Consider the following 26198-nt stretch of genomic DNA (forward strand, 5'->3'; position numbering starts at 1 on the left):
TACGCAACTAATGAATCATCGAACATTACAACAAAAACCGGGATGTACTGTATGGTGACTAACATAATAAAAAAAATTTTTTTTAAATAAGCTGTTAAAACAAACCAAAGGGTTTTAAGGTAAGTTTCTCAAATCAGATATACTTCTATTGTCAGATTGACAAAGGTCTATAAACACTTCCACTAATTTTCATACTGTTTTAAGCAAATTCCAAAGAATACCAACTGCAAGATTAGGAAGAGTCTGTTAAAGAATTGCTTTATTAATACAAAACATACAAACTATTAAGTGCTAAGAAATTTAAATATCTAAGTCATAGCAAACAGGCGGCAATTCAACATCCAGGGTCGACAGAATGCTTGGAGACTGCAACAGATCTAGAAAACAGGAATTTCTTATTCAATATCTGCAAACGCTTTAGTCCTTGTCCATCTCAACAAAGACTTTGGTAGTCAATTTTACTCAAATTCTTATTTTCCCCTTTGTCTAATGAATCTCTACCCCTACCCCAGCTAGACAGATACACACACACACACACACACACACACACACACTCACACTCTCTCTCTCCTTGAAATGTGGTGAAGATCCCAGAATTAACCTTCATTAGGAAATAAATCTTAGACATACCTGAAACTCTATTGTTCCTAGAGACCCAAGTACGAGCCAACAAGATCACTAACGTAATTTATAAAATAGTATATGTTATCCCATCAGAACAAATAGCAAACATCCTGATGATAGCTTTTGACCACCCCTTGAACCGAGGTCTCCAGACTTGGTGGTAAGAAGGTTTTGCCATTCTGTTCTATTGAGCTCAGGTGTCTTGATCCTAGATTAGCCTGGATAGAACTTGGAATTCTCGTTCCAAACAAGTTTATTACACTTCAAGTTACAAGCTAAGAAGCTATATCCTAAATTTAATCTTGTTTTCTGTATCTAAAACTGTCCAGATTCCAGAAGGACTTAATTTTACCTGGGCATTTGGGACTGAAAACAATACCAATTGAAAGCAGTGTTCATTACTCTGAAACTTCATCTCTGAAGTTTGAAATAGAAATTACTTGTAGGCTAACCTTCTAGATAATTCTGCCCCCACAATAATGGAAGTATTAGGACACAAATGATTCACAGCCCTTCCAGAAGGGCACTTGTTCACTTACTGGACTCCCATGGTGGAGAGGGCATCTTCAGAGGTGAAGGGGGGCCCAGGTGTAACAGCTTTTCAAGCTCCCTCTCCTCATTGAGGATCATGAGAGGCACTCCATTCAAGGGGAGGTGTGCAATCTGGTGCTCTTCAGGGAGGTCAAAACTCTCAAAATCTGCCACGGAGACAAAGCACTTTATCAGGGCAGTGGTTCTCAGAGTGGTCGGTGGCCCCCCCGGGGGTCTGAGACCCTTTCAGTGGGCCTATGAGGTCAAACTATGTTCTTATTAACATTAACACCTTCTTCCGCTGTGTTGACATTTGCAGTGATGGTACAAAAGCAGTGATGGATGGAACTGCTGTGCCTTAGCACAAAACAAGGCAGTGGCAATAAACTATATTTTATAGTCACTATATTCCTCAATACCATTCACCTGCAGTAAAAAAATTGCCAGCTTCACATCTCACTTTACCATCTGCAGTAGGAAGTATTAATTTTATTAGCTCTCAACCCTGAAGAACAGTGGTCTTTTCAGTATTCTGTATGGTGAAATAAGTATGCCAAAAAGCACTTCTGCTGCATACCAAAGTACCAGGTGAGCTCAAAGAAAAAAGATTTGTGCGATTATTTGGCTTGCAAGCTAAACCAGAGGCCTTTTTCCTGGAATACTGTTTAGTTGACATAACAATGGAAAGACAAACTGGCTACTCAGACTTGGGTATTTGTAGCACATTTTCTCAGAGGAATGAAAGAAGTCTATCACTTCAAGAAACACAGTATTTGTTACCAATGATCACAACTTCAAGGAGAAAAAAAAAAAATCAAATTTTGGAAAACTTATGCATAATCGTTAGCTTGCCAACTTCCTAATACTTACTTTTCTGATGAGATCAGCGGTGACACTAATGAATGTGTGTTTGATATTGCATAATGAAACACTTCAACATTTGGACGATCGACATTTCCCAGTGAACCATTATTTCTAAATGATCCATGTGTGATAAATGCAAAAATAAAAGATACATTCAAAGTGCAGAACAGCCCAATGGATTTTATTGTCAGAATATAAAATGTTCACTGATAGGGTTTCAGATTACATATTGCAACCATACATTTGGAGACTGCCACTTGTTGGGTTTTAGTGCAGGAGAGATAACTCTCCACACATCTGAGAAGACCATTGAAATGCTCTTCCCTTTCTTTACTGCGTATCTGCATGAGGCCAGATTTTTTTCATGTACTTCAAAACAAGAGATGCAACAGATTGAATGCAGAATCTGAGGAGAATCCAGGTGTTTTATGTTAAGCTAAATTAAGCAAGTTTTCAAAAATATAAAATCATGGAATTCTTCTAAACGTTTTAGAAAAGTTATTTTATGTTTTTAAAAAGTCACTTACATTAATGTAATGTGGTTTTTTTTTAAGGAATTCATTTTTTTATTTAAATTTCCTGCATTAGGAATTAAAATTGATAAACAACACACAAACAGAAGTTCTTTGGGGTCTTCACTAACTTTTACGAGTTGTTGAAGTCCTAAAACAAATTTGAGAATTATCGGGTTAAGTAACACTCCTTCTTATAATCCAAGTGCCTTACTTCTTAGGATTATTTAAAGTAGCTTTTTCTTGGGGCATCTGCCTCAGTTGGTAGAGCAGGATATTCTTATCTCAGGGTCATGAGTTCGAGCCCTATATTGCGCGGAGAGATCATTTAAAAAAAATTTTTTTTTTTTATTAAAAAAGAAAATACAACAGATTTTTCTTAACAGTAACAAAAACAGAATTTAAATATTCTTTTCCTTTTCAAGGGGTTTAGCATTTCCACAAAAGAACAAAGATGGAAGGAGAACCATCATTTTCTGAAGTGTGAAAGTTTTCTAAAGTCTAGTCTACTTTTTTCAAGACTACTAAAACCTAGAAGTTAAAAAGGAATTGAGTGATAGGTGACTGACTACTTAACTTAAAACCACTTAATTATACAGTGAGCCCAAATGGCTCAGTTGGTTAAGATTCTGCCTTTGGCTCAGGTCAGGATCCCAGAGTCCCAGGATTGAGCCCCACTTGGGGGGGGGGGGTGGTCTTTGCTCAGCGGGGAGTCTGCTTCTCCCTCTCCCTCTGCTCTCTCCCCCTGCTTGAGCTCAGTCTCTCTCAAATAAATAAAATCTTTAAAAAAAAAAAAAAAAACGAATTATAAAGGAAACCATAAACAGACAAAAGACGCCAGAGGAAAAAAGTCTGCAACATAATAGGGTTAATTTCCTTTATCCACAAAAGCTATTAAGGAAAAGGGAAAAGGAAAGACAGATTATCAAAGGAAAACAAAGATACCAACAGGAAGTTAAAAAAAAAAAAAAAAACCTACAGAAGGCCAATAATCAAATATGCTCACTACACATACATGCTCCCCAATTTAAAACAACGAGATACTCGCCGCCTTTTTGATAAGTTTTACATCTGCTGTTAAGAGATTAGAGGAGAAGCAGGCATCCTCAACCACTGGAGGTGGATTCAGTAATTTATGCTATTTTGGAGGGCAACTTGGCAGTACCTCTTTCCTCAAACACAGCATATTGTAGTCCTCCTTCCTGATCAATATGCACAAATCTACCTCATTTTCCTTAACGGCTGAATGGTAATCATTAGCATGGAAACATTCCATTTTATCAAATCTTAATCACATACCCTCTGAGACTCAGCAATCCTTCTTTAGTTTACTCTCCAACTATCCTCACAAACTCACAATACACTTTCAAGAACACCAACTACAGAAATTATTATATAAAAGCCAGAGACAACCCGGATGTACGGAATGACTAACTGCCCTTTGGATGACAGGGCAAAAATGCCAACTCAGACACCTAAAGGCCCTGCGGGATCTGCCCCCAGTCTCACCTGTGTCGTCCTTCCCTCTGCCGTTGTCCCAGAACCATTCCAGTCCTTTGCTCTACGTCGGGATCTCTGAACACGCTTATGATTGGTGCTCTTGCCTTGCCCCTCCCCTTCTTCCCCTAGCTCTCCCCTGATACCCCTTAAAAGACCACATCATGTCACTTCCTGAGAGAAAGCTTCCCTGCTCTTCCAGGTGGGGTTCAGTTCCCCCTAATGGGCTGGTTTTCTCCTTACAGTGAGAGGATTTGCTCAGTGTTTGACTTTCCCTCCAAATCGTGGGCTCCCTCAAGGTGGGGACTGTTTTGCTAACCACTGTATCCAAAGCCTGGATACAGTAGCCTCTCCTCAAATGGGAGTAAATTAAAGCATGAAAACGTGCTTCTGTAACAGAAAATACTTTGGATACATGTAGCAGGTTGAAGAAGTAAAAATACACAGGTTATCACAGACTGTGTGGATTTTTTCAGACATTGTTCAACTTGATATAAAACCCACTTTCTAAAAGGCTTGCTACAAATACTGTCCACTTTAGGCTTGTTCAATGTTAGTGAACACATCTCCCTTATGTGGTAAGTTTTTGAGGTCAGGAACAATGTTCTCCACATCTTTGTACCAATTCCCCTTCTGACCTAAGATGTTCCTTACAAAGAAATCCACCAACAAGTACATTTGTTCAAAGAAACCCAGATTCAGACAGTCTTATTACAGTTTTGGGTCATGGATCATATTCATATCCATATCAAATTAGAGCTGAATTGGATTCTAAGAGAAACTCAAGAATAAAGCATTTTTGTAATACCAAAAAAAAATACTACCTAAAGGATTGAAGGGAAAGAATTTTTCTATTTCTGGATAGGTGTCATCCGAGGCAGGAACAGAGCTTTTTGCTTTGACCATCTTCTCAGTCACCTAAAACCACCCAAGAAAACATGAATTAGTGAGAAGGGGAAGCCTTGTCAACTGATTAGGACAAAAGATCATTAGTCTTCAAGACGTGACTGCTTCACCAGTTTTTCAATTTCATGCTGACTTCTAAAAAACCATAATCCTTAGTTCTCATAATTATATACCAATACAATTCAGCAAGCAATTCGAGTAGCATGGCTCAACAGTTAAGTCTGAAATTTAAGTATCAGCACCTCTCAGCATAAGACACCAAGAAGGCAGAATTAGTTCAGAGCTAATCAACTCAATCACCCAACCTGTCAGAGAAAACAGCATGAGTCACCCAAATAGGAGCTAATCCTAGAAGCCATTTGTGGCTTTTGGAAAGGTGATTTCCATCTGTGTTTCATCAGTGTTACCTTAATTATTTGCTTGGCTAATATTAAGGTGAAATACACACAGTGAGTAAGAGTCAGCAAAAGATAGTCAAGGACTTTAGAAGCCTGGATAATTCCCTAGTCTAAAATTGGCAGATAGGCAGTCTACCATAGCAGGCCAAAGCAGAAGCCTACATATTCTTGATCCAACCTTATGTCATATGTGCATACTTAGAGGAAATCCTTAGAGTAGGGTTTCCCACACTTCAGTTCTGTGTCACATTCTCATTATTTTTGCCATAGCCTTGCAATACTTGAACTTAACATTTCTCTTACTCAACATAGTTTTTTAAAAAGATATCTTGGCCTTAAACCACACTATAAGTCTTATTTTAATATAAAGTACTAGTTTTTCCCCTAATACATAGTAAAACCATTTATTTTATCAAATAAAGTGTAAATCGACATGCTGAGTCATCTTTCACAGCAAAGTCTCCTCAGTCTGGGATGCACAGACCTGTAGCTCGTGCACCTACACAAAGATCAACACGCTAGCAGAGTACCTGGTGCTTGCTCAAGGAGGCCAGGGGAGGATGGTAGCATTGGAGCTGTTATATTAGCCCCATGACCTCCTGCAAAGGACCCTCCCTCTTAGTACTTTCTGTACCCATAAATAGATACTACCAATCAATCTGCTTCCACACTAGTTAAGAGCAGGTGAGGCAAAAATATCCACCAGCTGCTTCTGAGACTTCTTATCTCGAGGCACAGAAGAGCACCACAAGGAGTATGCTTCCCTCCTGTTAATCTACGCTTGGTAGCCTATATTTCCTTGTATTTACAATGGAGAAAGCAAGGTAGGATGCCAATAGTCATTTTAAGAGTCAAAAGTGCTAGAGTCAACAGTGACTTTGCAGGCAACACTTACCTTTTTGGCAGAGAAGGTTGGCTGCTTCTGTTTGAGAGGTCCATTAGTCTTTCCTGAATTTTCTGTGGCTCTGTTGACAGTTCCCAAAGCCTTTCTGGCAACTTTAGGTAAGGCTGCTTGAGCATCAAACGTTTTGCCTACACGTGGTGTTGAAACCTGAGATCTCCCATCTAAAGCTTTGACTGCTGAAGAAAAAGGCTTACCGTAAGATTATTCAGGCAATAAACACCTGTGCAACTTGAAGGCTGGCTGTGTATACAAACTTGGCCTCATTCTCATCCCGAAACTCAATCCCCACCCTTGACGGTGGCATAGCCATATGCCAAACAGTACTTCACTTTTGTACCCTCTTAAATAACCACCTAAGATACTGAACATGAAAAAGAGACCCATAACAAGCACGTTGCAATAGCGGTATTCAGTAATACTTGATTCAAGTTGCCAACAAAGTACACTGAATACTTCCCCAGCTCCGGGCCACGCCCACAGTTGATTCACAATACCTGTAACTCGGGTTGCCTCCGGTATACTTACGAGGTCTAGATCCCGGCTTCAGCCCGTCCTTGGGAGCCACACGGGTACCTGGTTCTCCATTTTCCTTATCCACAAAGATCAGGGTAGCCATTCTGTATTAGCTGCGGGTGTGAAACACATATTAGACCGGGGCAGGGGGGGGGCGGTAGGGAAGATGAGAGAAGCGAAGGTGTAGCACAGACCAAACTTCCTACCCTGGGCAGTCCACGCAAAAACTAGAGCTAACAAGCGACCGAAGCTCGTTCTTGAGCCAACAGGCATTTAATCCAGCTCTTAACTCTTGAAGGCTGCGCCGGAGGCTCTAAGTTCCAGAACAGTCGGCGGTTTGGGGATGGCACAGGTCCTGGGTCTCCTCAGAACTGAACTGCCGACGGTTGTGCACGCAGTCCGAGGCCGTGGCTCGACCCGGCTCTGCGCTACAGACAACCCTGGAAAGCCCCAGCCCCCGACCCCCAGGCCCTCCAGCCTTCAGCCCCCAGCCCACCTCCTTCCTCGCGAGACCCGCGCGCCCAGCCACTCACTACCTCACGGTCCACCCACGTCGGGAACAACAGCCAAACTCAACCAAGACTCGAATTCCAGCGAACTTGCCGGACTCCGAGTTTAAACCACAACTCACGCCCCTATTGGTTAATCCTCCCAGGAGGCGGGACCGTGGGTGGGGCGGAGGCTCCCAGGAAGAACCAATGGGAGGAACCCAAGCTCCCGCGACACCGCGGCGAAAGCTTTTACAGGGAAGTTAATAGCTTGCTTCCTGGGAAGAAAAAAAACCAAACCCGCGGACACGTTTCCTTCTAGGTGTTAGCCTGCTCCTCCCAGAGATACAAAGGGAGTGAATATGGTCTTCAATTCCAAGAAATAAATGATTATTGTGATATCAAGATACAGAGTTTGGGGGTTTTTCCCTGAGACACTTAGGTGGCCGGGAAGTTCTTAAATGAAAAGATTGTGGGGTTCAAACAGTCAAGGCAAAGTGGCGACAGAACTATTTTCCTAAAGTCTTCAATTAACTGTTTGTCCAAAAAGTAAATAGGGGAGATCAAATAAAAAAGAAGATGCAGTACTGGAGGAAAGGCATTGCAGTCATTGGAAAAATAACTGAGGAACTATGGATACATACAGTTGTATTTCAATTAGATATATGAAAAATATATATACAGTCAGGTGCTAAAACAGCTCAGATTCTCTCTAAAGAACTCTAGCAGAGCACTGGGTGCTCAGTCGGTTAAGTGGCCTGCTCTTGATTTTGGCTCAAGTCAAGATCTGAGGGTCCCGGGATCAAGCCCACCTACTCCTACACTCAGCGGGGAGCCTGCTTCAGGATTTTTTTTTCTCTCTTTCTCGCTCTCAAATAAATCTTTAAAGATTAAGAAGCAATGTAAATACAAACAGATCAAACAGCAATGTTTGAGTCATTCTGTTAGGCTTGTTATTAAGAATGGACTGACTATTCCCTAATTGTAGAACTACCCTCAATATTTCAGGCTAGGATGCTGTTTCTATTATACCATCAAGAATCTGGCTTATGAACAAGATGATCCTAAGGAGTACATAATTCAGGCTTCCTTTCAAATTCCTTTCATTTAATGGGACTTTAAACCCCTTAACCTTATTTTAAACCTCTGTATCTTAATACATTCATCACAGCTGCCTGGAAAGGCCTGGTGGCAGAGGGCACAAGAACAAGAAAAAGATCTGGGGAATAATAAAAATATAGATAAAGAACTCCCAATTTCCAAGATATGGGGAGAAATTATGCTTGAAAAAATTAATGACCTTTTCCTATTAGTATAGTATAAACAAATACAGGGTAAAGGAATAAAATCAAAAGACAAAAACTGACCTGTATCATCCAATCCCTACTCCCCACAGGTCACTAGATACATTCTAACTTTTAGGTAAGTTGAGAGAGAGCAGTTGAACCTACATTATTTCACAAAAGATTTAGCACTACACCTGGCATAGACACAGTTCTCAATATATGTCAGTTCATTGACTCTTCTTCCCTGGCATTTCAGAGCGAAAATTGGTTGAATTATTAAGTCATTCAATAAATATTTATTGACTATTGATTAAATGCTAGACACTGAGCTAGGCATCAAGAAGAAAAGATCCTAACTCAAAAATGTAAAGAGGACAAAAAACCATGCGCACTTCTTTTGCCCCTTCCCTATCCTTTTCCTTTTATTCCCACTCCTCTTCTTACTTTCTCCCTGTATCTCCCTCTAAATATTTCAACTCTGTATTGCATCATCAGCACACAAAAGTGTTCGCTTTGAAACCGTATCTGTACAGCACCTACAGCTTCGAAGTGGGGATTCTCTATCTCCTAAGTTCTTTGGGTGCAAGATTTGCATCTCCCTTGGTTAAGTCTTCCCCTTACAACAAGAAGCACTGTGTCTCCCAAGGTCATACAGAAACTGTAAAATGCTTTAACCATCCCCTCTTTGAGTGATTTTTATTTTGTCACCAATAATGCCCCAGACCCACTTTACTACTCCCTACTATTACTATGTTATCTAATTAGTAACCACCCTCAATTTATACCAGCACCTAGATCCTGATCAATCCCAGTTTATTCTAATCCTGATTTACAAACAGCAACCTATCTGGAACTGACCCCTTGCTTTTCTATACTCTCCTCTGAATCCTCCAGGGGGAACCCAAACCTTACAAAAGATTCTTCTTCTTTTCCAGTATATTGTATGATTGCTCTGGGAGATATGTTCCCTAGCTTTTGTCTGGTGGTTTTAAAAGAAGCCTCAACACTTCCGAGTAAATTTCAGGAATTGTTTAAAGAGATAAAAACAAAGTGTGGGTGATTCAGAGACTACTCACTTTCAAGCTATTCTCTGATTCTTTCTATTCCTTCACCTATTGCCCTATAAAATCAAAATTAGTATTTACATTCCTAAACTCTAGGCACTGCAAATTTTTAATAAGAAAAAACATAGATTGTATTATGAGAGATTTTTATTGAGGTAAGAATGTAAGCTATTTTCACTTTTATATTTTTTTTAGATTTTATTTATTTATTTGAGACAAAGAGCATGAGGGGGAAAAGGGAAGGAGCAGAGGGAGAGGGAGAAGCAGACTCCCCACTGAGCAGGGAGCCTGACTTTGGGACTCCAGAAGTCGAAGGCTGACGCTTAGTTGACTGAGCCACCCAGGTGTCCCTCACTTTTACTTTTAAAAGCAATACATGTTGGGGTCCCTGGGTGGCTCAGTCAGCTAAGCGACAGTCTTGATTACAACTCAGGTCATGATTTCGGGGTCCCAGGATCGAGCCCTGAAATGGGCTCTGCACTAAGTGGGGAGTCTGATTGGGGATTCTCTCCCTGTCCCTCTGCCCCTACCCCTGTTCACCCTCTCTGTGAATAAATAAATAAATAAATAAATGCAATACATGATACCTTGAAAAAATTTTTAAATGACAGCACAAAGAAGAAAAATCACAAGAAATTCTACAAAAATTACTGCTTATTTTCCAGTATTTTATCTTACTTCATACATGTACTTTTTTTAAAAGAGATTTTATTTATTTATTTTTGAGAGCAAGAAAGAGAGAACAAGCAGGAGGAGGGGCAGAGGGAGAGGGAGAAGCTGACTTCCCGCTGAGCAGGGAGCTCCATACCTGGCACAGGCTTCGTCCCAGGACTCTGGGATCATGACCTGAGCAGAAGGCAGGCATTTAAACAACTGAGCCACCTAGGGGCCCCCATACTTGTACTTTTTTTTTTTTTTTTTTTTACGATTTTATTTATTTATTTCTCAGGGAGAGAGCGAGCGCGCGAGCGTGGGCAGGCACAAGCAGGGTGAATGGCAGGCAAAAGGAGAAGCAGGCTCCACGCTGAGCAAGCCCAGTGGGGGACTGGATCCCAGGACGTTGGGATCATGACCTGAGCTGAAGGCAGAACTTAACCAACTGAACCACCCAGGGGTCCCCATGTACTTTAAAAGGAGGGTTGGGATGTCGTAGATACTATTGTTTTCCCAAAATAGAAATTGTTTTACAGTATTTTTTTTCTAATGATAAAACACGAGATCACTTCGGTGCAGAATGTCACAATTATCAAATAGTGCCTTATATTCTCACAGCATCTGGTATTCCTTTCACAGAAACTTTTTACGACTGTAAATTATTTCAATAATCGTTTTAGTGTCTTTTTCACTCTGTATGATGTAATTTCGAGGAAATACTCTTTGCTCACCACGCCCCTAAAGTGTAACACAGTATCTGACTAATTAATACTAATTTTAACTGCCTTTTTAAAAAATTAATATGTCACAAACTTCCCCATTTATTTCATAGTTCTGTAGAGAGGCTTATGCGCTTATGCTGTTGTTTGTTCTCCGTACTTTTTTTTTGTTTTGTTTTTAACGTCCTAAGAGTCTGCGATTCTAAAAGAAACAACAGTTCAAACTCTGGGAGCAGGAAAGCAGCTCCTCAAACCCCTTCCTCTTTCCCAAATAAAGACGCATTCGAGATCTCGCGATAACAACATCCCGTGGGAGCCAGAGGCCCCTCCCCCATGTTACTGCGCATGTGTCACTCGCCCGGAAACTACCGCCGTGGCTGCCGGGAGAGGGCGGAAAGGCAGGAAGTAAACATTGACTGATTGACTTCGTTTCTGTCGGGTGGTTTTGGGGTCGCCTGTGGCCCGACTGGGTAAGGAAATGTGGGGATATAGGGATCTGGAGGAGGTGATGCTGGAAAACTATGGAAAATAAGCCGAAGGCTCCTGCTTTTTAGATACATCCTTACAGAAGTGATAAATTCCAGGTCGAGGACGGAACGGGGATTGGGGACCGGAAAGAAAGCCGCCGTCCTAGGCCTCAGACACTGTACTGGTGGCCAGCCAGACCAGGAGAGTGTCTTTAATGGTTTTTAGAGTAAGAATTATCAGATATTATTGAAGCTTCGCTTCCCAGCTATTAGCTACTTGTGGCTCCTGAGTACTTGAAATATGGCTTGTCCGAATACGTGTAAAATCTGTATCAGATTTTAAAGACTTAATTATTTTTTCTTATGTTGATTCCATGTTAAAATAATATGTTGGATATATTGGATTAAATTAAAATATTGTAAAAGTAATTTTACGTGCTTCTTTTTACTATCTTAATATAACTACTGGAGCACTTAAAGTGACGTATGAGGCTTGCATTTTATTTATATTGGACAGCCCCGCATTGAAGGATTTTACACTTGTGTAGTGGGATATGATATGATCAAACTTGTGTTGTGAAAAAATAACACTGCAGTGTGGAGAACTGATTGGAAAGGACAGGAGACCAATAAGGAAGGAAAAGTAATAACTTATGTTAAAATGGTAGCATTGAGAATAGAAGTAGATGAATTTGAATGCTATTCAGAAAGTGGAAAAAAACAATACTTAGTGATTAAATATTTATGGAGATTAGCTGGAACACATATGTAAAGGTATGAGTGTTTTGTTTTTTTTTTCATTAAGAGAGGAAACAGTGAATGGAGACAACATTCCATGGAAAAGATCATGAGTTTGAATTAAGATTTGTTGAGTTTAGGTGTCTCTAAGACCCTCTAAATGGAGATGCTGTGAAGTAAGCAGCTGGAATATATCTAGAATGTATCTGAAGCTCAGATAAAAGATCTGGAGAGGAGAAATAAGATGGAGAGCCAACAGTGGCATATTGTGGCTATTGAAGCCTTAGCAGTAGATGAGCTTGTCTACTGATGGAGTCCAGAGTCCAGACTGAGCCTTGTGGAATCCAAAGTTAAATAACTAGGCAGAAATAGATGAACTTGCCAAGAAGAAAGGAGCAGCAGGAGAGATTCAAGAAAAAACAGGAGATTATAGTGTCACTTAAGCCAAGAGACAAGAATGTTTCAAGAAGGGAAGGAATGGGGTGGCTGGGTGGCTCGGTTGAGTGTCCAACTCTTGATTTCAGGTGATATCATGACCTCAGGGTCCTGGGATTGAGCCTCGTGTCTCTCCAGCTTCCCACTGAGTCAGCTTTTCTCCCTCTCCCTCTCCCCCTCCCTCCCACCCCCACACCAGCGTGTGCTCTCTTTCCGTCTAAAATAAATCTTGGGTCGCCTGGGTGGCTCAGTCGGATAAGTGTCTGCCTTTGGCTCAGGTCATGATCCCAGGGTACTGGGATGGAGCCCCATATCGGGCTCCCTTCTTAGCGGGGAGTCTGCTTTTCCCTCTGCCCTTCCCCCTGCTCATGCTCTCCCCCACACACACAAATAAATTTTTAAAAAAATTTTAAATACTTTTTAAAAAAGGAAGAGAACTGAAAAATGTCTAGTGGGTTTAGCACATTGATCATTGATAACTTGGTAACTCTTTAGAGAGATGGGGGTGGAAGCTAAATTAGCGTGACTGAGGAGGGAAGTAGAAGATGGGAAAATAGAGTCACTGGATATAGATAACTTAAGGCATGTCGTCTTTAAGGAAAATAGGACATTGTTTACTCATGTCGGGTTAATGTGCTAGAAAAGTTTGAGACAAACATAGAGAAATTCAGGAGTATTAATAAGAGAAAGAGTCTTATGAAATTTTAAGAACACGTGTGTATGTTTCTCTCCATTTGTAAATTAGAGTTGAGGGAGGAACTGCAAACAGTATATAGAGACTTTTTGTGGAGGGGAAAGAGAGCCTTCCCTCACAGATACTGTAAGAACATATGAAATATTATGTATAAATGAGATTATAGTGTGTGTTATTAGGGTGTACTTTTGATAGTTTCACTGATGAACTCATGAAGGCCTGGTTTATACTAATACATATATTTCTTTTCATAGAGGGGTCCAGATAACCATGTCAGCTGCAGCTGTAGATGCAGTTAATGCGGCCCCCCTGTCGGGGTCCAAAGAAATGAGTCTGGAGGAACCAAAGAAGATGACCAGAGAGGACTGGAGAAAGAAGAAGGAGCTAGAAGAACAGCGAAAACTGGGTAATGCTCCAGCAGAAGTTGATGAAGAAGGAAAGTAAGTATATTCATTGTTTGCATGATCTGTTCATTCAAAATTCAAATTTATGTCTACTTAGTTTAGCAGTTTCTCTTTTGCTTTGACAGGAAACTATCTTTACCATTTACATCCTTTTTGTTTTTATTTTATCAAATTCATATATGTAAGATTTAATAATAGAAAAGTATTGAAGGGCTTCTGGTGAACAGCGGTCATCCCTTTCAACTCTTGCCACTCCCTGTCCCACTCTGCAAAAGTGACTACTTTTAAATCTTTCTGTTTTGAGTTTTTCTGGTTGATACCTCCACATCTCTAAATAATGTATCTACATGATTATTTTAATCAACTGTAGGCATTATGAGCTAGCTTCTTGCTCTTTTATAAGATTTATCTACTAACATACATCCCTATCTTCCTTATCTCTCTTCCAACTTCAGTTCTATCGCTATTCTTAGTAGCTATATTGGAAATTTTTTCATTCTAAAATAAATTACTTCCTTTATTTTTAGTTTTGTTTTCTTTTTACTATATTATAGAGATATTGAGCATATTCTCTCTTCCCCCTCCCACTGCACTCTCTCTGTTCTTACGGTCTGTGTAGGCTACCTTTGTAATTGTAATACCAATTCTTTTCAAACTTTTTTCTTAAAAATATATATATTTCTTTAATTACAGAGACATCAACCCTCATATACCTCAGTATATTTCTTCAGTGCCATGGTATATTGATCCATCAAAAAGACCTACTTTAAAGCATCAGAGACCACAACCAGAGAAACAAAAGCAGTACAGCTCGTCTGGAGAATGGTACAAGAGGGGTGTAAAAGAGGTATATGGACAACTTTTATATATATCCTTGTGAAAATGGAGATTTTATTTTAAGAACTTAATATAAGAACCTTTAATCAAGTTATACCAGATTATATAACCTTTTACCTGGGATTAAAATGCACAATACATACTACTTTCATTTCTGTGTTTTGTCAGTTATATGTTGCTAAGGTTCTTAAACTTTCTCATTTATAAAAGTATGGAGACTCTGAGTAGTTTTTCTCTTAATGAGTAAATCACTTCACCAGACAATGTAGCAATAAGAGCCAAAATTATTTCTGAGTTCTTCAGAAATAAAACATTTTGTTTTTCTTTATATCCATTTATAGAATTCCATAACTACTAAGTACCGCAAGGGAGCATGTGAAAATTGCGGCGCCATGACACACAAAAAGAAAGACTGCTTTGAGGTAAATTCACCTTTGAGAATTTTAGAAACTTGTCAGAGAGCCTCTTTCTTTTTTCCTGTCAAATAGCTTAATTCAGTTTTCCTAAAATTACCTAAGTTTTGGTACAAGTTAAATAAAAATTAATTTGAGTGAAATTAGTTCAGCACCATCAAAATTTTCTGCTGGGAGAGTAACTGATAGTTGAACAGACCATAAAGTCCCCTGGTATGTTTATGCTTGCTTTGTAAAGGTCATCTGAAACTTTCCTCTAGGCTACAGGAACTTGGGAAAAGGTTTGATTTTATTCTATTTCCCAGAGACCTAGGCGAGTTGGAGCAAAATTTACAGGTACTAATATAGCTCCAGATGAACACGTCCAGCCTCAGCTGATGTTTGACTATGATGGGAAGAGAGATCGGTGGAATGGCTATAATCCAGAGGAACACATGAAAATTGTGGAAGAATATGCCAAAGTTGATCTGGTGAGCAACGTTCCCTGTTTTCCCACACTCCTTAAAGAATGTACATTTTGCTAGATCATTGACTAAGCAACTCTGTTTTTCGAGTCTTCGAGCAATATGAAAATGGTGGCATTTTTATTATAGACGTGGATGGTCTGATGGAATAGTGAAACTAAAGTGTGCTAACCATATTGGCTGCAGTTTCTTCTTACTTGATTCTTATATTGTTTTTTTACTCCCTAACTGAGGTTGCAGAAGATATTGGAAGCATGAGAATGGATTAGTATCTAAGGCTTTTGGCATTTTAAGATTATAAACTCTTTCCCAGCCCCACACGCTGCATCTTGTCTGGACCTATTTTACAGTTGTCTCACGTAACATTTGGGAGAAGTGAAAGAAGACTAGGATAATGCATTTCAGAAAATTGAATTTTATTTTAATTCAACTTCAGGGTTTTTTTGTCATGATTTTACCTACTCACCCCCATTCCTTAAAATCCACAGTCACGCTGCCTTTTTTTTTTTTTAAGTAGAGTTTAATTTAAAAATCATGGAATTTCACATAATGTAAATTTCATCTATTCTTGAACAATGAAATAAATGGTAATCCTGGGCCTGCCAGGTAAACATCAGTCATCTGGGGTCAGGCAACAACTGCCCCTTTTAAACAGGGCTTATTCTCTGTAGCTTAATTACTGGCACTGTTTGGCTCAGTTTACATTAATGCCCGGTTCAAATAGGAGTTTGTAAATCCTGTTATTTAGAAATCATACATCTAGAGCTATGAGAAATCCCCAAGAGATGACCTTGTTTAATGACCTTTCTGGAAACAATAAATTTATTAATTTTAAATATGTAAAAATTAAACGTTGATTTGAATGTCGTAAAGTAAATTTCAAATGTTTCCTTTTTTGTTAGGCAAAACGAACACTGAAAGCCCAGAAACTCCAAGAAGAATTAGCCTCAGGAAAATTAGTGGAACAGGCTGTAAGTAATAAAAATGATCCATAAAAAAAATTCAAACTCTTAGTAAACAAAAAACGATACTAGAAATAAGAATTCATTTTATATCTCTCCAGTTAGAAAAGATTTAGGAGGGGCGCCTGGGTGGCACAGCGGTTAAGCGTCTGCCTTCGGCTCAGGGCGTGGTCCCGGCGTTATGGGATCGAGCCCCACATCAGGCTCCTCCGCTATGAGCCTGCTTCTTCCTCTCCCACTCCTCCTGCTTGTGTTCCCTCTCTCGCTGGCTGTCTCTATCTCTGTCAAATAAATACATAAAATCTTTAAAAAAAAAAAAAAAGATTTAGGAAGAGAGAAGTGCTATTGAGGGGAAAGACTAATACTGACACTTTTATACTGTTCATGAGAACATACCTTGACACAATCATTTTGGAAAGAATATTGCTGTAAGATATTTATATACATTTTCTGGAATCAAATCAGTAGATTCTTTCAACCTAAGGAATTTTCTGGTAATCAGAAAAAAAGATCACATATGCAAAGATGTTCATTATAGCACTTTTTAAAATAGCACGAAATTGAAATAGCTTAAACAGGAATAGGGAGTTGGTGAAGTAAACTGTCCTGCATCTGTATGATAGAATGTTGCATGACTCTTAAAATGGCTTTTATCAATACTTTGTAACAACAGTGGATAACACTTGTATTTAAATAACACATGAAAAAAATATTGGAAAAATATTTTAGGAAAAAATCATAGGAAAAAATCAGAATACTGATTCTCAGTCACTGTAGAATTTGTAAATTTTTATTTTTATTTTTATTAGTATTTTTTACATTTTCCATAATGACTAATAATTTTATAGCTAAAAAAATAATTTTATAGCTGAGTAAAAAAAAATTTATAGTAAAGATGTATTATAGCCAATTTTTTATTCATGACAACTTAATGGTTAATGTATATTGGGCTTATTAAAAGTTTTCTTTTTAACAAATTGATGGCACCCATAAATAGTAAGTTAAACATTTGGAGTTTAAATTTCCTAAAAGGGACTCAGCAAGTACGAATTACAAACATACCTAAGTAAGTAATCACCAAGTGAGCAGTCACTGAGGCAGGCAGGTTCACAGCGCAGGTTAACAGATGTTAAAATACAGCTCTGCCCTTGGCCAGCTAGGTGGTCATAGAAAAAGTAATTTATTTCTCTGAGCCTCATTTTATCATCTGAAGTAGAGACACCACCACCTACCCCCAGGAGGCCTAACATCGTATCACATAGTAAGTAAACACTGGTCTATAATTATTACCAACACTGGAAAAAGGAAAACAGCCTGTTTTTCTTGTTCTAGTATATTCTCTGTTATTTGTTGTAAACACAGTCTAATTTATTCTGCCAGTAAGCATACTTAAATGTATATAGAGGACTGATGATTTTTGCCCACTTCACTACTTGGATACTAATATTAACTACATGCATAGAATAGTCTGCTATAGAGAGTGGACTTTCTATATGGCAGTATAAATGTTTTTTTGTTGACATAATGAGACACACATATATATATCTGATGCTGAAACTAATACATACTCAGTGAAAAAATAGAAAATCATAAAGAAGAAAATAAGTATCTCCTATGTTAACTGTTAACCTTTTGAAGTAGGGCTTTCCAGGTCCCACTCCACCTTCCCACATATATCTATAAGTGTATAATTATAAAATAACATGTTTTTAATGTGGATTTCATCTTTACATACTTATTTATCACCTGCTCTTTCAATTAATATATAGTGCAGTGAGCTCATGTTTTCTCTATCATTAAATGTAGACCTATTTATTTTTATATAAATTTACATGGTTCAAAACTCAAAGCAATTTAAGAAGATATGCAGTAAAAAGTCTCCCATCCTTGCCTCCATCTACCCTATCTCTAAACCTCACCCACCCCATAATCTGTTTTATTTTTCTTGTGGATCCTTTCAGAGTTTCACAAACAAAAACAAATATATAATGTTACTCCCACCTATCTCTCCTCTTTTTTTCAATAACAGCAAAAAAAGGGTAGCAAATTAAAAGGTTTTTTTCTGCAAATTGGATAAAATCACTTTTAATGGATGTTCAGTGTTCATTGAGTGCAGTAATTTATATAACCAGTTGTCTATTATTTGATTTTTCCCAGATTTTTGATATTATTACAATACTGTAAATCACATTCTTTTACATAGCTCTCTTTAGAATTGATGTATTATTCCCTTAGGATAAATTCCTTAATGTGTAATTGTTGATGCAGTGAATATTTTTATTTAAAATTTTGATGTCATATCACTTCAGGAAAGCTATACAAATTTATGCCCCTATCTATCTACCTATCTATCTATCTATCTATCTATATATATATATATTTCATTATTGTGTTTACATAGAGAGGATAGATATATTCATACACACTCATATTTCCACATTCCCCCACTAATGCTCTAAGGTACTCTTTTTAACCTTTGAAGCCTTTTAAAGGGACATGACAAAATGCTGACTGCTTTGCTATAGGCATTTTGTGGAGTTAGAGAAAATCCTGATCAGTGCTAATGAAGGAAGGGAGTCTTTGTGACAAGGATCTGACTCTCCTTAAAATACAGTATGGTGTCACTTGAGTAGATTCCTTCATTGCCTGAATTTTACAAAAGCTGTTTTGGCTCTAAAGATACTTATTACATGATCCTGGTAACATTTTCTTTTAAGATTTGATAGAAAACTAGTGAGGTTTAGCAAAAATGGTATATGCCTGAAGGTTAACATATAGGAAATGAATACATATTGGGTACATTGGTCATTTTAATGTTCCTCTTACCTTTGCAATTATAATCTTATATCACTGAAAATTCTCTAGACATTTTCTGCCTTTGTAGACAGTCTGATAAAATTATTCACAATGACATACTTGTATTCAGAACTTACATGCTGATTACAATGAGAAATACGAGGATTTGTTCAGTTAGATTTACATTATGTTATTTTACCTGTGTATTTAAAGTGTTAATCAGTAGATTCAGTGGAATAAAATTACAAATTCTTTTTCTTCTTCAATGATGCAGAATTCTCCAAAACACCAGTGGGGAGAAGAGGAACCAAATTCTCAGACGGTAATAAATATTTGCCCTGTCTGGGTATACATTAAATTTTTCAATTTCTGATGGCTGATAACAATAGCAATAATAATAATAACTTTAAGAAAAAGAAATGAATAAGAGTTTGGTAAAAGGGAAAGCAAGAGCTAGATGTTGCTCTTTTTTTCTTACAATTTATTTTTCCTTCTTTCCCCTTCCTTCAGGAAAAAGATCATAATAGTGAAGATGAGGATGAAGATAAATATGCAGATGATATTGACATGCCTGGACAGAACTTTGACTCTAAGAGACGAATTACTGTCCGGAATCTCAGGATTCGAGAAGATATTGCAAAAGTAAGCCTCGCCAACTCAACATACATATTAAAAAAAAGTTTGTCTTCCCACCCCAGATTTTGTCTACTCATCTGGTATCTAGACTATATATGAGTAATGTGTCCGTCATTCCAAGATTAGGTGTCATTCTGGTTTTTTTCTCTTTATCTGTACCTCAGAAATGCATACACACATGTAATTGATCATGATTAACTCCTCCGCTTCGTCTGCTAAAATCTTTTTTGACAGAAGTAAACATTAATGCAGTCTTAAACATTTTCCCTTCTAGTATTTGCGGAATTTAGATCCAAATTCTGCTTACTATGATCCCAAAACTAGAGCGATGAGAGAGAATCCGTATGCCAACGCAGGAAAGAATCCTGATGAGTAAGTATCAAGTTAAATATATAGATTTAAGGGTGGGGGAGGAGAATTTTTGATCATAAATCTGAATCTGAGTTAAAATGAACGTCGTCTGTGGTTGAGTCAGAAAAGAATTAACTTCCCTTAAGGAAAGCAATTTCTTTTTTTTTTTTTTTTAAAGGTTTTATTTATTCATTGGACAGAGAGAGAGACAGCCAGTGAGAGAGGGACACAGGCAGGGGGAGTGGGAGAGGAAGAAGCAGGCTCCCGGTGGAGGAGCCTGATGTGGGGCTCGATCCCAGGACTCTGGGATCACGCCCTGAGCCGAAGGCAGATGCTTAACGACTGAGCCACCCATGTGCCCCAAGGAAAGCAATTTCTGTTTTTTAACTTGTATTTGCAGAGTGAGCTATGCAGGAGATAACTTCGTTAGATACACAGGAGATACCATATCAATGGCTCAGACACAGTGTAAGTATTTACTCTTTGTCAAGGTATTTTATATCATCTCAGAAGAAATTTGGAGGCATTTTTAAAAGCTTGTTTTCAAGAAGTATGCAATAAATGTAGCTGAGAACTCATTAAGATGTTTTTGATTATTACAGTGTTTGCTTGGGAAGCCTATGACAAGGGATCTGAAGTGCATCTGCAGGCAGATCCTACAAAACTAGAGCTGTTGTACAAGTCCTTCAAAGTCAAAAAAGAAGACTTCAAAGAACAGCAGAAGGAAAGCATCTTGGAAAAGGTAATTTTGACCAAAATGCTAAAAAAAGAATGTTCATTAAAGAGAAACGACCAGTTAATAAACATTCGATTTACATTTGGAATACAACACACAGAGAGTCCCTTTTAATTTGTTGGGAATAGTCCTACCCTCCTGTTGACTTAATCAATTGTATACATTATCCGTATAGCTTATCAGGAAGCTTTTGCAGCAAAACAAACCATGGAAAAACTTAGTAGTTTAAAATAAACGTTTGTTATTTCTCACAATTTTGTATGTCAGCTGGGTCTCCTGGTCTGGGCCTGCCCATCTGAAGCCAGATCATCTAGAATGGCCTCATTCTGGTCTCTAGCAGTTAGCACGTTAATTATCCTAAGAGCCTTCATCTGGAACAGCTCATCTCTGCCCCATGTGGGCTCTCATCCCATGACAGGCTAGTCCAGCTTCAATAGGCATTCTCAGGGTACCAGAGACTAGAGACTAGTAACAAAAAGCATGCCCCAGTGCACAAGTGCTTTTCAAGGCTTTGCTTGCATCACATTTGCCAGTTGCCCACAGGCCTGAACAAGGAACATGGCCAGGCCCAGATTCAAAGAATGAAGAAACTGACTGACTGTTGAGGGGAAGAGTAGCAAAGTCACGTGGCAAATGGGCATGCATACAAGAATAAGATGAATTGATGGCCATTTTGTAATCTACACACTCAACAGATGAGTAGCAACTAGAGACATCTTTTATTTCCCCATAAAAATTTTGTGGCTTTTTTTTACTGTATTTTGTATAACAAAGGCCATAATGAATATTCCTTTAATGTTTCTGATTGGAAATAAACCTGTCAATGGAGATTTAAATGCAAATCTTTGCTGTAAAATGTATTTAATAATGTTCAATGTTCTTTCAGTATGGTGGCCAAGAACACTTGGATGCCCCTCCAGCTGAATTGCTTTTAGCGCAGACCGAAGACTATGTGGAGTATTCAAGACATGGGACAGTCATCAAAGGACAGGAGCGGGCTGTCGCCTGCTCTAAGTATGAGGAGGACGTGAAGATCCACAATCACACGGTGTGTGCTAAACCAGAACCATTTGGCGTCCTTGTTAGCATTTTGCTCTGGGTTATATTTTCTTATTACATTTTCATTAGTGAATCATTCTTGTGCTTGTTTTTCTTTTTTTTTTTTACATTTTAATTTTGTTTTATGAAATTTTTCCAAAAATAAAAAAATGTGAAAAATACTATTATGTTCACCCACATATCCACTACCTAGATTCAGAACTTTTTTACATGTTGCCATATATGCTTTGTCTGGGGCGTGTGTGCATGTGTGTGTGTGTGTACATGCAAATATAATATATATATAAAATTTATATTTGTATTTTTTTAACTAAAACACTTGAAAATCACTGATACTATGATTATTTTACCCATAGAAACTGTATCATGTATCTCCTAAAATTAAGGATATTCCCCTCCATAACTATATTAACATTATCACACTTTAAAAATTGACATGACTCCTTAATATCATCTTATCTCTAGTTCTTAATCATATTACTAAAATACACTCAGAAATGCCTTTAAATAGGTGGTTTTTGTTTTGAGTCAGAATCCAATCAGAGTTCATTTTGATTGTTGTCTCTTTCTCTATCTTCCTCTGTCATATCTCCCCTTTTTCATGACAGCACCTTTTAAACAGATCAGGCCAATTATTTTGTAGACTGTCTCATATTCTGTATTTGACTGATTCCTAGTGATACTATAGGATTTATTCCTTTATCTTCTGCATTTTCTCTAAACAGGAATTCAGAGCCAAAGGCTTGATTAGTTATAAGTTCAATATTTTAACAAGAATTTGACAAGAATTTTGATAATATTTTTACAAGAATTCTTTTTTATGATGAATTCTACTGCATCACATCATAAAACATGTTACTTGCTATACTCTTAAAGTACTCAAACTACAGTTGTCTTAAGTTGGGTCAAAAACTGAACGACCTATAGGAGCCAGTCCACTAATTTTATATGAGTGAAGTGAGCCAGGCACATTGTACAAGCTGGAGAGCACACACCCTGTCTAAAAGGGGCATCTACTGGTCAGCAACAGCCCGTTGTTGCCAAGTGGGAATGTGGGCCCAGAAGTTCCCAGTTCTTCTGATTTTTGAAGAGAAGTCAGATAATCCTATATTTTTGATAGTTTTGGGAATGGAATGTAAGACCATTATAATTTAATAGCTGCTGCTTACACTTGAGGTCAGGCCATCCTTTCCCTGTTAGCTAGCTCTGGAATCCCCATAATTTTCCTCCCAAATTACCTTTTAAAGGGCTGTATTATTTTGTATTCGTCTCAACAATAAATGAGAGTCCCTAGTTTCAGGTTCCTTTTTAAGTAACAACTCTCTCTCTGCAGCATATCTGGGGATCTTACTGGAAAGAAGGCCGATGGGGATACAAATGCTGTCACTCTTTTTTCAAGTATTCCTATTGCACTGGAGAAGCTGGCAAGGAGATTGCTGTAAGTGATTGTCCTCTAGTTCTTAAACTGTAAAACAGCCAAAGCTCTTAAGTCAAAATCTGTATGAAACATATTTTCTTATGTTTCAAATATTAACTTTTTCTTCAGTGATTGGTAACTATGATACTCAAGTTAAATTACATATATTTTCCACAGAATTCAGAGGAGTGTGTTATAAATGATACAACTGGAGAAGAATCTGTGAAAAAACCTCAAACCCTCATGGAGGTAAGTCTATAATCATTGGTCCCGAATTAAGTCCTGGAAGCTGACTTTAAAATTTGTGCCAGAGCTTTGTTTTTGCATTAATAACACTATATATTTCAATCCTCCCTGTTAGATGCATCAGGAGAAACTAAAAGAAGATAAAAAGAAGAAAAAGAAGAAGAAAAAGAAGCATCGAAAGAGCAGTTCAGATAGTGATGATGAAGAAAAGAAACACGAAAAATTGAAAAAGGTACTTTGTGGACTCTGAATAGTCAAGTGATGAAAGGATTCTTTATTTGTAGCAGCCTTAAGAAACTATCTAGTCCTGTCTCCAAGTTCATTTTAAAAATGAAACAAGCCCCAAGTCTGGGTGATTGGTTTAGGTTACCTTGTATCAGGTCTAGAATGTAAATGGAGATTTTTGTGTGTCTCAGTATTGCCTGTTTCTTGGAATGTTTGATAAATACCGCTAACATACAGAAGAAATGTGCTTTGTAAAGCTGTTATTTTAGAGTTATTGACTGCCCAGAAAGAATAGCCTTTTCGCTCTGTAATTTGTAAGTTTCAGCAAGTCCTTGGGAAAAGTCAGAATTGTAGTTTCCACCAGAAGCATCAGTTGTAGACTTCTGTTAGTAAAAGAAATCTTATGAATCTTTGTTATTAAGTAAAATTTTTTAACATTGAAAATGTGGTAGAATGTTTTATGCTATATGAAAATATTGTATTAGCCAAGTAGTGATTAGTTATAGCTTGACAGTAGGGCTGATGCTCAAGCTCTTTCAGATTACCTAGGTTTTTGATACAGCAGGTTATATTCAGTGGGGTCTTTTGGTATTCTGCTGCTTTAGAACAGAAGAGATCGGATGTCGAGTGGTGGTACTCATGCTTTTCCTCTCACTGCAGGCACTGAATGCAGAGGAGGCCCGCCTTCTTCATGTCAAGGAGATCATGCAGATTGATGAGAGGAAGCGGCCTTACAATAGCATATATGAAACTCGGGAGCCCACTGAAGAGGAAATGGAGGCCTATAGAATGAAACGTCAGAGGCCAGATGACCCCATGGCTTCCTTCCTTGGGCAGTAGTAACTAGTTAATAGACAGTCACCCAAGATAGACACGGCTGATGCATTCTTTTCAACTTTTGATGATTGTAGGTGGAAAAACCCATGATTACTCTTCTTGCTGCCTGACTTTAATAAAGACTCGGAAGTCTCACAGCAAATGCATTTCTTTACACACTGAAGAAACGAAGAAAAACAAAGAGGAAGTACATTAAGTGTATATTAAGATTTTATTTCCAGCTTTATATTAGGTGGTGTGGAAAGAGGCCTTGGCTGTCTACCTAGCAAGAACATCTTGTACTCAACATTTATTAAGTCTCGAACTTTATTTCCTCCATTCTTATGGCCCTTTATCTAGTGTTAGCACACATGTTAAAGGCAGATGAGTTACTCTTTCTCAAAAATCACGGTTTCATTTTTTTAAATTACTAGTAACTATAATTGTAGTTATTTTACTGTCATTTGTTTTTGCTTTCTAAGGTTTCCCTGGTCTAAAGCTAAAAAAAATTTCTCTTTGTTAGGCGTTGGGTTACTGAAGGAAATCTGTAGAACAAATGGATGACTTTATCGCCCATGTCAATCTGTATAGTAATAATTCTGTTTTCTACTTGGTTATAAAATTTTGATTTTTAAAATATTTCCTTGTACTTTACACCAAGAACTAAATGGATTAGCCTTTGAATGGAAAAATAACTATTTTGTCATCTTTGAGTCCCTGTTGACTGATCAGTACTAGGTCTTTTACCACTCTGGACAGGAGCCTTTAGACACAGAAACCCTTTCCTCTATCATAGAGAATGTGGTTTGTTGTACTATTTCTTGCTTTAATTGTGATTGCTTTTATGTAATAATCATGAGTATTAAATTTAAAAGATTATAGAATATCCATTGTACCTAATCTTTAAAAATTGCAGAAAGCAAAACCTAAAGTTGAAGGTTTCTTCAAAGAATTATAAGGATAGCGTATAGGGCTATTAATAACTGAGACTGCCGTGATCCTCAGGCCTCTTCTAAGAACATTGTGAAGATAATACAGTGAGAGTGGATCAGTGAAAACAGCCTGTTTCAAACCCCCGACATAAGTACATAGGCTTTTAACAGCTCACTCCACTGGCTTCTAAGCTGCCAAAACCCACTAGGATACTGCATTAAGTTACCATCTAAGAAGGCATGCTGGTGAGGGAGTAACAATCAAATTGTCAAGTATTATCGATATAGTATCTAGATTCAGACTAGTACAAAATTAAAACAGCACTGCAAACAGAGCTCATTCTTACCTATTTCAAGAAAGTCAGTGACTTATGTTTTCATATTCCTACCTTAACATGGAGTGGTTCAACATAAAGTCTGACATTGCTGTCTATTTTGTATTTTATTTATCTTTTGTTAATAAAGATATATAATTGAGAATACTTAACTGAATGATTTATAGTATTTCAAATATTTGGCAGAAAAGTAGTTCATGGGACTGGCAGTGGGTTTTGAGTTAGAAATTTTCAGGATATTTTAACAAAAAATGTATCGACTTTCCTGGTTCTCT

The 26198-nt window shown here is 37.9% G+C and overlaps 2 protein-coding genes across 6 annotated transcripts; one reads left to right on the plus strand and one right to left on the minus strand.

The window, feature by feature from the left end:
• Positions 1-242: 242 nt before the first annotated feature.
• Positions 243-7373, minus strand: PTTG1 (PTTG1 regulator of sister chromatid separation, securin). 5 transcript variants are annotated; one of them, XM_045792038.2, is made up of 6 exons: positions 7286-7373; positions 6762-6862; positions 6228-6409; positions 4853-4946; positions 1164-1322; positions 243-377 (listed from the first exon to the last, which is right to left on the minus strand). In XM_045792038.2, exons 2-6 carry the CDS (start codon positions 6850-6852, stop codon positions 301-303), a joined length of 603 nt encoding a protein of 200 aa, XP_045647994.1. In that variant the 5' UTR covers positions 6853-6862; positions 7286-7373; the 3' UTR covers positions 243-300. The 5 variants fall into 5 exon arrangements, with proteins under 5 accessions (XP_045647994.1, XP_045647990.1, XP_045647995.1 ...); XM_045792034.2 differs by having other exon boundaries at positions 6228-6412; XM_045792039.2 differs by having other exon boundaries at positions 7283-7363.
• A 3927-nt stretch (positions 7374-11300) lies between these two features.
• Positions 11301-26070, plus strand: SLU7 (spliceosome associated SLU7). The gene is made up of 16 exons (XM_045792033.2): positions 11301-11430; positions 13549-13734; positions 14392-14545; positions 14877-14957; positions 15254-15418; positions 16315-16383; positions 19445-19492; positions 19681-19812; positions 20081-20178; positions 20558-20625; positions 20760-20899; positions 21780-21941; positions 23286-23390; positions 23547-23618; positions 23731-23847; positions 24501-26070. The coding sequence occupies exons 2-16, from the start codon at positions 13565-13567 to the stop codon at positions 24678-24680; spliced, it is 1761 nt and encodes a 586-aa protein (XP_045647989.1). The 5' UTR covers positions 11301-11430; positions 13549-13564; the 3' UTR covers positions 24681-26070.
• The last annotated feature ends 128 nt before the right edge of the window (positions 26071-26198 follow it).

This window comes from Ursus americanus, chromosome 15, assembly GCF_024610735.1.
Source record: "Ursus americanus isolate L20-20 chromosome 15, mUrsAme1.1.p, whole genome shotgun sequence".
In the NCBI taxonomy this organism is placed as follows: domain Eukaryota; kingdom Metazoa; phylum Chordata; class Mammalia; order Carnivora; family Ursidae; genus Ursus; species Ursus americanus.